Source organism: Acanthopagrus latus, chromosome 11, assembly GCF_904848185.1.
Source record: "Acanthopagrus latus isolate v.2019 chromosome 11, fAcaLat1.1, whole genome shotgun sequence".
In the NCBI taxonomy this organism is placed as follows: domain Eukaryota; kingdom Metazoa; phylum Chordata; class Actinopteri; order Spariformes; family Sparidae; genus Acanthopagrus; species Acanthopagrus latus.
In genome coordinates this window covers 6,237,977-6,248,373 of record NC_051049.1, presented here as the reverse complement: position 1 = coordinate 6,248,373, position 10,397 = coordinate 6,237,977, and the positions used below count along the sequence as shown (strand labels likewise).

Below are 10,397 nucleotides of genomic sequence, written 5' to 3'. Positions count from 1 at the left end.
GAGCCTCTTCCACCGGCGCTATCATGTCCCCATCCTCAATACAGAGGTTGTGCATAATGTCACGACCGGCGATCACCTCGACAGCCTTGAAGAAGACCGATCGCCATCTGGTCTTCATGATGCCAAACAAGTTATCAGGACGCTAAATAAGTAATCTGAAGCTTTCATATCAGCTCAAGTTCAGATTGAGCCACTTGCCTTCACTCCTCTCAGTAATGGGAGAAAAATAACGCTGCCTTGTGTTAATTATGTAAGCAACACTTTAATTTATTACAAATATTTACACATATTAACAAAGTCCCCGCTGATTAAAACTGGTATAAGAAGTAATCCATACATAAAAATCAATCAGCTCAATGAATGAAGCATTAAGGAGAAAAGGGAGATAAAAGCAGATAAAACATGTGAGTGTGTGCAGCAGGAAGAGTCACAGACTCCTGACGTAAAATCACGAGGAGGCTGTTTCAGTAACTTCAGTAAGAGATCTGCTTCTTTTTGAAAACCCTTCGTCCAGCTTCAGGCGCTCCACACAGACGGGCCTCACTTTATACAGACCGACACCAGCTTCAGTATGGCCTCCCTGAAAAGACATTCACACAGGTCAGACATCCCGACAGGTTAGAAATTACATTTTGAATCTGATCATTTCTGCAGCTAATGTGAATAAATGGTGTATAAGTGACAAACCTCACAAACGGGATGTATGACAGACTGTACCTGCAAACAAAGCACAACATTTTGCGTCACAATTCAACATTAATTTAAGTCTAAAATCCACAAAGAGACGTTGTGACTCACCAGCTAAACGACAAGACTTGCAGGATAACGAATAGCAAAGCAAGGCCGAAGTTCTTCCACTGTAAGAGAAAAATACATCTGCCGTCTGAGAGAGAGATTTAATCACAAGCTGCATTGTGTTCTCAGTTAGAAGTTATCATGAATCTCTTTCTTCTGTTAAACTCACTCACCCAGAAGGCTGCACAGAGAGTCAACACAAGGCACGTCTGGAACAACGAATGGGAAAAATGTAAATAACATTTTCTTTTAACATGCTACTTTTGTTTATGTTTGGCTCTCATTTTTTTCTTATCAGTGGTGACAGGAAATGTAAAATTCTGAATTTCAGGTTGTGTTTTCAGACAAAGTTCACTTCAACTGCATTAAAAGATGAAGTTGAATTTATCTTCTCTTTCCACACCTGTGACTGTGCTTGAGTACAAATTTAAATAAGGAACAAGGAACACGAAGTCCTCAGTTTCTATCCAAGCTACTGTCATCGTATGTTCCCAGATAATTAAATGTCTGGGACGGCGGTCCAGAGGGTAAAAACACAACAACAATCAGAAAATACAACAGTGGGTTAAAACAAATGCAATAGTGTTTCAGGAAACCCAAGTCCCTGACAACAGTCCAGTGTCATTTTCTTGTTTTATACTGTGCACAACTCTGATTCTTTCAAGTTTTCTGGGTTGTACTGAATATTTAGATTTTAGGACATGTGGAGACATAGAGAGAACAAGGTCGTGTCCTTTGGTAAGAATTCCCTCAGGATTTATATCTTCCTCCTTTAAGATTAAATTTAACATTTGTGCTTGGACGCTGCTGAGAATAGTTCACAATACAAACAGGATATTACACTGAACTGTCTCGGGGGAAACAGGAAGCGCTCATATTTATCCTGCCGCGTGTTGTGACAGCAGCACAGACATTAAACTGAATAAAATTAATCCTGTGCACTCACGATCATTATTGTCGTCGCCAGCGCTCTTGTTTTGTCACACATCCTCTTCAGCTGCTTCAGCGGCCCCAACAGAAACATGGTGCTGTTAGACAGGATCATACAATAAAACATAAATGTCCTATATTACACTTTGGCTCCTTGATATAAAACCATCACAGTTTTCATCCTCGGCTGCTTGGTTTTCATTGCTGTGGACACTGACCTGCCCAGAGCACATATGTTTCCAAAAGTGTAAAACACAATGAAGAGAGTGAGTCCAATCCTGGGGAGGAAGAGCATGCACACCCCCTGCAACACAGACAGGAGGACAGGACAGGTGACACGTGGACAAGGTGACATGTGGCTGTTCGTTTTTATTCCTTCACTCAGTAAAACTTCAGGGTTCATGTTCTGAGCTGCAGCTGCTTCAGTGCTGCCTGATGAAACGAGCATCACATCTACAACATTCCTCAGGGCCAGAAGAACCAGTAGGACCACACCTGCCCTCCCTGCGCTCTTCCTTATTGTGTCTCACTCCAAACAACATTTTTTTAAAATATAAATCATTACAGATCCTCACCAGAACTGTGCACGCGGCCCCCACCACGAAGCACGCGACGAAGCCCTTCACACGTGTGCCCCATCCCAAGGTGGAGGCTTCATTGACGGCCTGCGTAAACGAGAGTTTCATCAATTAACCCCTCAGCTGATGTCGGTTCCCGCAGTGCAGGTTAAAGCTGCTGTTTGTTTTTGTTTTTTTTTACCTCTAACACGGTCCTGTCGTCTCTGCGCGCCTCCTCACCGCTCAGCACCGATTTTAATTTATCCATGGCCGAAGATCCTTCAGGCTCAGCTGCTGCTGCTGCTGCTCAAGAAATTCGGTTGTTTCCTGGAGCGACAGAGTAAATTCGCCGGTTTCCTCAAATCTGGGAGGATGAACAACTCCCGTCACGTGGCTGCTGCCAGCTCGAGGAGCTGTCAGGTTACTTACCTGGCCGGCTGGATGACTGCAGGTGAGTCACGTCTCTGAGGAGAAGCAGCAGGGAGCTCTCACTCTGATCTTTATTCTGCCAACCACGTCAATCGAGCTTAGAGAACAACAGGGAGAAAGTGACCAGCTTTAAAAAATAGATTTATTACTCATATAATATAATATGACAGTAGCTTTACATGTATATTATAACCATAGAGTAATTGCCAAAAATAATTATCAGGAAATAAAACATCATTATTTTGATTATGGATGAGGCCAATCGTCCAAGTAATGTTACATGCAATAATACAAAACCTTCCTAAAATGTATATTTGTGAGGATCTCCCTTTTTCTGATAATTATCTAAATGTCTTGAACATTTCTGGACTGTTGATCAGATAAAACACATGTGATTCACATTTGTTCTGCTATTTTCTGACATTTTATATCTCATTTGTTTGTCAAGTAATAGAGAAAATACCTGTCAGATTGACCAATAATGAAAATAATTGTTAGTTGCAGGTCTAATTCGTATGACCCTACAGTTGTTTCAGGTTTGTAGCACACAAGAGTTTCTGCAAAGGAAATTTTCAGAAACTGAGTGATTGGTCTTCTTCAGTGCAGACAATCTTTGTTGAGGCCTGTTAATAAACAGTATCTGCTGGAATCAATAAGTGATGCCTTCCTTATCATTTGTTGTTAATATGAAACATTTAGATTTAACTTATATAATGAGAAATTAATAGTGAGACATGTAAGATTTTTGTTCATCGTGCCTCACAAAAGCATAAATTCTGACAATGTCCTATTAGAAGTTTTAAATTATAGGAATTTCTTATAAACTCTGTGTGGCAAAATAAGCCACCCTGAATAAATACTGGAAAAAAGAAGACGTGCATAAAAAGCCACATATTAAACATTAAACCATTTAATAAAGGTCTTACATTTTGTTTACGTTTGATTCAAATGTCTGAACAAACTTCATAAGATCATAAAACAAAAAATACATAAAGTGATTAAGACATGCTTTCCTATATGCTGTACTGATGATGATGATGATGATGATGATGATGATGATGATGATGAGGTTTCACCACTGGATGGCGCTACCGAACACCAAAAGGTCTGACAAAAGCATGCGATCCATAAAAAAAGCGTTCCTTTATGATTTTGTGTTCATTCAAACTGTGTGTGCAAAATGAACGTGTAAAAAAAAAGAAAAAAAAAAGAAAAAGAAGTGATGATGATATGAGAGAGCATTATGTAAAATGTTAGGCCACCGTAAAATAAATAGCAAATAACAGTAAGAGTAAGGCTGGAAGGGTTTACAGTTGATTAAATAAAGCAGAGGTAGAGACATATTTCTAAAGTAAAGCATCCAGAAAACGTGTCCGTCTCCCTTTTCTGTCTTGCCTCTAGTCGTCCTGCTGCTGGAACGTCATATCCCTGATTTAATTGTGATATACGTGAGTCACAACGTCGGCATTCATCAGTCCTTTCTCATAAAATCTCATCCTCTGACTCCGGATCCCTCTCTCGGGGCTTCAGAAGTCCCATTTCCATCGGAGGAGTCCTCTTCAATCTGGAGCGAACCACGCTGCGGGGGAAAGCAAAATAAACAGGGTCACACATAACATAAACTGTTTTTGAGAGAGTTACTCCCAGTGTGGAGGACTCTGCAAGACGTCCAGCACATGTAAACAAGCGGCAGCTCATGGGTTGTCTGGTGTGGAGCAGGTTCCTACCAGCTGACGGTGCAGTAGAGCACGCTCACGACGAGCATGGCGAAGGCGAGGTGCCAGGAGTAACACATGGTGATGAACATCATGTTGCTGTGATCCGTCAGGTCCCACTCAGGGCCGTGGGGAGGGTACAGCACAAAGCCAATCTGCGGGCCAAACAGAGAGCAACCTCAGGAATTATTAAGCACCGGCACGAACTTTGTGTCTTCGTTTCACACTCTCAGATTTTACCTGCCAGAACCAGCTGCCCTGCAGGATGGTGAGGGTGCAGCGCAGCAGCTCCAGGAGGATGTTGCCTCGGTGGAAGACCTCCAGGAAGGCGACAAGAGCGTCACCAAAGATGGCATAGAGAAGGAGCTGATGGACATGGACATCCAGCATACTCCTGCCATGGAGGTGGTAGAGGAAAAGAAACCCTGCCGAAACAGATAAACAGCCATAAATGGAAACACTGAGGCGAAAAGTGGAGCAAAGTAATGTTTTTTAACCAGTTATCACTTCTTGGTTACATGATGGAATTTTGTCTTGTGATGTACAATGTAATAATTAGATAAAAGTAATGGATAATAGTTGAAATAGGCTAGTTAGCTTAAAGTAATGGGTCAATGGTTGAAGTAGTGGAGTAGTGAATGCTGACCAAACCAAAATAAACATTTGCAGTCTAACTGAATCATGTTATACTGTAAAAATATTGTAACAACTCCAGTTTCTGATGTTTTGAAATGAACACAGTTCATCTGTGAGGGCTGTGGGGACGTGCACTTCACGTCGAGGTAAAGGCTGCACGGTATCACTTTTCTCCTCCTACCTTCGTTGAAGAACGCGATCGCCAGCATCAACCTATCCAGTGCCAGCGGAGCGGCCTCTGTGGTGTGGATGATCAGGCACACGGTCCCGGCCAGGCCGAAGAACAGATACATGGTGGCGTGCTGCCAGTTCATCAGATCTTCCCAGTGCTTCTCTGCTAAGTTGTACAGCTGCAATCTCGGCCCATTTGCAGCAAACTGCTCTAACAGCATCCCTGGAGGGCAGAGCAGAGCAAACCCCAGATCCACTCAACTGAAGAGTCAACGCCTATTTGTGGCCTTTACATACAAGCGTGTACATGAATTAAAGATTAACCAATTAAACTGCTCCTCAAGTCTCTGTGTTTTCCTAGAAGTGTTTTGTGAGCTGAGGACAGAATGACATACGCACCCATGAAAGAGAAGAAGACGACGACGGAGCTCTCGATGATCTCCAGGCGGCGCTGCGAGGCTCGGCTGGCCAGCCGGGTGGAACCTATATTCTTGTTCCTGCGGGTGGCGTACCAGAGGGAGTGCTTTGCTGTCCACCAGATCCCAGCGACCAGGAAGAAGCTTCCGGGGAGCGCGTGGCCCTTGAAGCTTCCCATGACTCACGACACCTCAATCCTAGAAGGAAACAAATCCATTAGCGGCTGGCGGATAACTCTTCTTCGCATGAATCAGGCTTTTATTAATATTCTCTGTTTGCATCAGCAAGTGGAATATCTTGGTTTCCTTTAAATGCAGGCAGAAAAATGTGTCAACGCAGAAACTATATTTCGGACAAAGTGTTCTTCCAGTAGCGTGGAGATGTATTTTTAGCTTGGCTGCCAGAAGTGAGGGAATAAGACATGAGAGGGGATAAGTGTAGGAGTGCCTGCAATTTCGCTCAACAGCATAATCAGACATAATTAGTGTGTGTGCTGGCAGCAGCCCTTCAGCTGACCTCGGCAGAAGAGTCTCTCGGAGAGGAAGGAAACCTGTTGTCACCTTTCAACTCCTGAGTTTTTTCTCTGATGGGGTTACACAAATGCTTGTCCCCATTCAATGGACAGTGGTTCCATGTTGTCCTTGGTGATGACAGGCCATCATTTCCTTCTCAATTAAATCTGCGCTGGATTGATGTGTGTGTGTGTGTGTGTGTGTGTGTGTGTGTGCAGACTGGGCTGTCATCACCTGCTATTCACTGAGACGTGTTTATTCTCTCGGAGGGAGGGGGGGACAAAACACACGTCCGATAAAAGAAAAATTGATCAAAAACAAACAGTCGTGTGCAGCCGTGCTTTCTTTTTATCCATTGTGTGCCTCTTCACGGCTCCACTGTAGATATTAAAAACGTAAAAAGGAAGCTTTTCTTAAACCTTGTTTGACTCTTGCAGTAAATAACGCTTTGTAAAAACTCTTGAGAGCGAAAAACAGGAACGACACGAAAGAGGTGCACGGCTGCTTTCTCTCCTTTTGTGATGGAGATGACGATATTCTTCGCCCCCCCACCGGCATCAACAAAAGGGGAACCTTTTGTAGGAGGGCTCTAAATAAAACACTGCTCGTTTGAGATGGTAAACTGAGCTCATCTGTGTCCGGCGGCCCTCTTCGCCGGCGTTACCTCTCCAGACTGAGGGAAAAAAACACTACAGTCGCCATGGCAACCGCCCTCCCTCAGGTCGCTCGAGTGTTTTTGGCCGATCCAGTCACAATATCACCGACAACATCTGTTGAGGCCTTCTGTCCAGATTCAGTGGTTCCTACATGTCGAGGACTTCAGTGAATAAACAAACCGTGTGTTATAAACTGAGTGGCGGAAAGCAAATAAGCACTGGGAGGCTACTTATGTAAAAATTCTGAGGTACACCAGAGACTTTCAGTACAAGTGAGCTGGACGGTGATTGTTTTAATAGCAGCAGACCGATTATTGGCCATTTTCGGATCGCTGGTATCAGAGATTTTTCTGTCGGATTGCCGATAAAATAAACACATTTAAAAATGTGTTACCTTTGCTCTGATGTAACATCCTACAACGATCGGACACACATCACAGTTAGTAGCCTATAAACAATTAATAATATAAATCTGCAAATTAACTTAATGTATCAAATAAATGTAGAGGAGGAAGAAGTGCAAAGCCCGGAGAGGCATCATGTCCGATCAAGGCGGAGGGGCGCGTGCTCGTTGGTAAAATCTGTGGTTCGTTTGTTGGTTTGTGAGCAGGATTACGCAAATACTACTGAACGCACCTCGACAAGCCTTGGATGGAGGGTGAATCTCTGCCCAGAATAGAGCCCATTAACGTTTGGTGCGGATCCAGATGAAGGGAAGGGCGTTGTTTGACATTTCTCAAGGGACTAATTCATGGAGCGCAATTTGATGTGAATCCTAGTAAAAATCTGGATTAACTGAATCAAAGGAGGCTGTTGGTCTTTGGTGTATGCGCTCTACTGAGGGCTAATCTAGTTACCTGCGTTCTCAGTTTGCATCATGGATGTCGCCTTTAAATCTTCTTTTATGTCCCTTTAAATTTTTGGGGCGTAAACAGACAAGACATAGCTTTTTTTTTTTTCTTTTTTTTTTTACATGGGCACACAAACAGTAAGTCAGTACGAGATCACTGCATCAAAAAAAACTGGATGAGGTTTTAAAAGTCTTTGAATATACAGTCATTCCACCTCCACCAACTATTTTATTAAAGTACTGCTTACATGTTAAATCATCAAGAATAATCAGGTCACTCTACAGGATGAGTACTTTACAGCCTCTGATACTTTTACTTAAGTACAATTTTGGATGCAGGACATTGGCTTGTAATTGTAGAGTGTGATTGTTACTTTACTTAATCAAATCTGAATCCTCCACCAACTCTATTTTATTTTATTTTAATTTAGTATTTAGGTATGAGACGTCTCGTGCATTTAACAGAGAGTCCATCATATTGTTTTTACAGTCCTGCATTTGATTTTCATATTGAGATAAGCTGAATTTAGTGGAATAATTGTAAATGCAAGTGTATATTTGTATTTATTGGCAACACCGTGGAGATCCTTCATGAAGCTTTTCTGGGATTCAAGACATCGAGACTACAGAAATAAAAGACCTAAAAAGTGTTTCTGATAGTAGCTGAGCTTTAAAACCAGGAGAACATGTATTTTAATGTGACTTTCCTGACCTGCCACAAAACCCTCACTTGGTTATTTGGCACAGCAGCTGTAAAACCTTGAGAATAAAGACTATGAAGCCCATTAAACAGATAAAAACATAAAGGAGGCCATCTGTGTTACAGTGAGATGACTGAGCAAACAGTGAGGATCATTGAGGACAAAGACATAAAGATGTGTGAAGTGTCCAGGACACAGTATCCTCAAGATCTATAACAGGAGAAGGGAGAGAAGAAGAAAAAAAAAATGAAGGGGGTCTCTCTTACCCAAGTGTGTCTGATCCTGGAGATGAAAAGTTTCCAAGTTATATTCAACCAAAGAAAATCACAACATCCTCACTGTCTCATCCCACAGATCATTTCCCCCGTGTAGAATCAGAGAGATGTCCCCCTTCTGTCCCTCGACGAGACACGAAGTAAACATCGGCTGTCTCCTCCAGTCCAGACTCGTTTCACAACCTCCTCTTTTTTTTTCTTTCTTTCTTTCTTTCTCTCTCTCCCCTAAATTTTCCGACTCTCAAACTGTTTATGCTGTAAACTCTCCCATTGGATGACCGAGGGAGCTGTCGTCATCAGAACGTGCCGCCATTGGCTGGAGCTGACGTCGGTCTCAGGTGTCCACGTGTGCACTTTCACTCCGCCCGCTCGTGCCCGCCTCGGTCCCTCCCTGCTTCGGAGGAAACCGCTACTTTCCATCCAGGGAGGACGGAGGCCGGGTCCGGGGGACGAGGGCCCCGGCACGTAGACTGCAGCTGGGAAAACCTCCTTATCTCCAGACAGGAGGTTTGGTCTCTAACTTCAGCAGCTCAGCCACTTTATGATAAATCCTGCAGCCTGTGATTTACTGGGAAACTTACTGCAATGTGATGTAATGTAGTAGAAGTCAGGGGCGGGGTCAGGGTGTTTGAGGAGCAGGGGCACCAGGTGTATGTGGTGGAGCACCGCAGCAATGATATCTTTTCTCCATCTGGAGTGATTTGTCAGGGTGGCTGTAGCTCAGGAGGTCGTCTAGTGATCAGAAGATCACCGGTTTGAATCCTGGCTCCCCTTAGCTGCATGTTGAAGTGTCCTTGAGCAAGACATTGAACCCTAAATCGCTCCTGATGAGCATCAGTGTTGGAATTTTTTGGATAAAAGTCTGCTAAATGCCCTAAAATGTAAATATAAACTCGGCGCCACAGATGGGCTACCTGCTGAAGGTGTGTCCTAAACCAATGACCCAAAGTGTCTCAGTTACAAACTCATTTAAATCGACACTGAGGACAGTAAGCTACTGTTGCTTTTATCATGTTTTGAAGTGCAATTATTTCACTGACTAGAATGAATTATCGCAGTCATCGAGTCCACAGTTAGTTCATCTAAGACACGTCGTTGGGTTTCATTAACACAGCAAATGTAGCACAAATAGGCTAACTGTCAAGCTAAGATAACAGATGAATGTAACATCAAACTGTGAGCTAACATTACTCACACTTCGGTTAACTAATATTAACTTCTGAATTGATTTTGATTGATTAGTTTGTTTTCAGTGTTTTAATGTAGCTAAACACTATGTGGCTCAAGGGTAGAGCCAGTGTCTTGTTATCAGAAGGTTGCTGGTTTGATTCCCCTGCTCTGCACGTTTAAGTTCAGAGATACTGAACCCCAAATTGCTCCTGATATGCAGGTGGTCGTCTATTTAGGCAGGCTAGGTGACGCAGTCCCAAAAAACTAGGGTGCCAGAACTACGTTCCTGATATTTCTGCAGGAACGTGCTCCTCCATTTTTACCCAGAGCTTAAAACACTTGTCTGTTCAGGATTGATTACTTTAGGCTACTTATTTGTGAGGGGCAAATACTGGTATGCATAAACTAGCTGCTGCAAAGCTGCAGAGGAATAACATTTTGTAATAGCGATGCTGAAAACGTAATAAACAATTTTAATGGCCGACAGCTACTCAACTACAAAGTTACCACGCGGAGTCTTGTGATGCTTGTGTCGTGGAGTGATGCTTTTCTATGAGCGGGACCTGGTTTTGTTTGTTGAGTA

At 43.0% G+C, this 10,397-nt stretch overlaps 2 protein-coding genes across 3 annotated transcripts; both read right to left on the bottom strand.

Moving 5' to 3' along the window:
- Positions 1-240: 240 nt before the first annotated feature.
- On the bottom strand, positions 241-2,835 carry LOC119029043 (vesicle transport protein SFT2B-like). 2 transcript variants are annotated; one of them, XM_037115575.1, is made up of 9 exons: positions 2,712-2,835; positions 2,485-2,609; positions 2,301-2,390; positions 1,944-2,029; positions 1,742-1,823; positions 969-1,004; positions 799-857; positions 688-717; positions 241-580 (listed from the first exon to the last, which is right to left on the bottom strand). In XM_037115575.1, exons 2-9 carry the CDS (start codon positions 2,548-2,550, stop codon positions 541-543), a joined length of 489 nt encoding a protein of 162 aa, XP_036971470.1. In that variant the 5' UTR covers positions 2,551-2,609; positions 2,712-2,835; the 3' UTR covers positions 241-540. The 2 variants fall into 2 exon arrangements, with proteins under 2 accessions (XP_036971470.1, XP_036971469.1); XM_037115574.1 differs by lacking the exon at positions 2,712-2,835 and having other exon boundaries at positions 2,485-2,705.
- A 768-nt stretch (positions 2,836-3,603) lies between these two features.
- Positions 3,604-9,023, bottom strand: tmem45a (transmembrane protein 45a). The gene is made up of 6 exons (XM_037115571.1): positions 8,636-9,023; positions 5,633-5,847; positions 5,244-5,456; positions 4,667-4,851; positions 4,439-4,581; positions 3,604-4,290 (listed from the first exon to the last, which is right to left on the bottom strand). Exons 2-6 carry the CDS (start codon positions 5,826-5,828, stop codon positions 4,194-4,196), a joined length of 834 nt encoding a protein of 277 aa, XP_036971466.1. The 5' UTR covers positions 5,829-5,847; positions 8,636-9,023; the 3' UTR covers positions 3,604-4,193.
- Positions 9,024-10,397: the final 1,374 nt, after the last annotated feature.

What these genes read in the sequence shown, in the direction of transcription:
- LOC119029043 (XM_037115575.1), bottom strand. Translation starts at nt 2,550, where the DNA reads ATGGATAAATTAAAATCGGTGCTGAGCGGTGAGGAGGCGCGCAGAGAC. An exon ending in TGGCGACGACAATAATGATC is followed by an intron (nt 1,005 to 1,741) that starts GTGAGTGCACAG and finishes TCGTTGTTCCAG; the next exon opens with ACGTGCCTTGTGTTGACTCT. An exon ending in CTCTCTGTGCAGCCTTCTGG is followed by an intron (nt 858 to 968) that starts GTGAGTGAGTTT and finishes TTTCTCTTACAG; the next exon opens with TGGAAGAACTTCGGCCTTGC.
- tmem45a (XM_037115571.1), bottom strand. Translation starts at nt 5,828, where the DNA reads ATGGGAAGCTTCAAGGGCCACGCGCTCCCCGGAAGCTTCTTCCTGGTC. An exon ending in GATCGCGTTCTTCAACGAAG is followed by an intron (nt 4,852 to 5,243) that starts GTAGGAGGAGAA and finishes CTGTTTCGGCAG; the next exon opens with GGTTTCTTTTCCTCTACCAC. An exon ending in CTCTACTGCACCGTCAGCTG is followed by an intron (nt 4,291 to 4,438) that starts GTAGGAACCTGC and finishes TTTCCCCCGCAG; the next exon opens with CGTGGTTCGCTCCAGATTGA.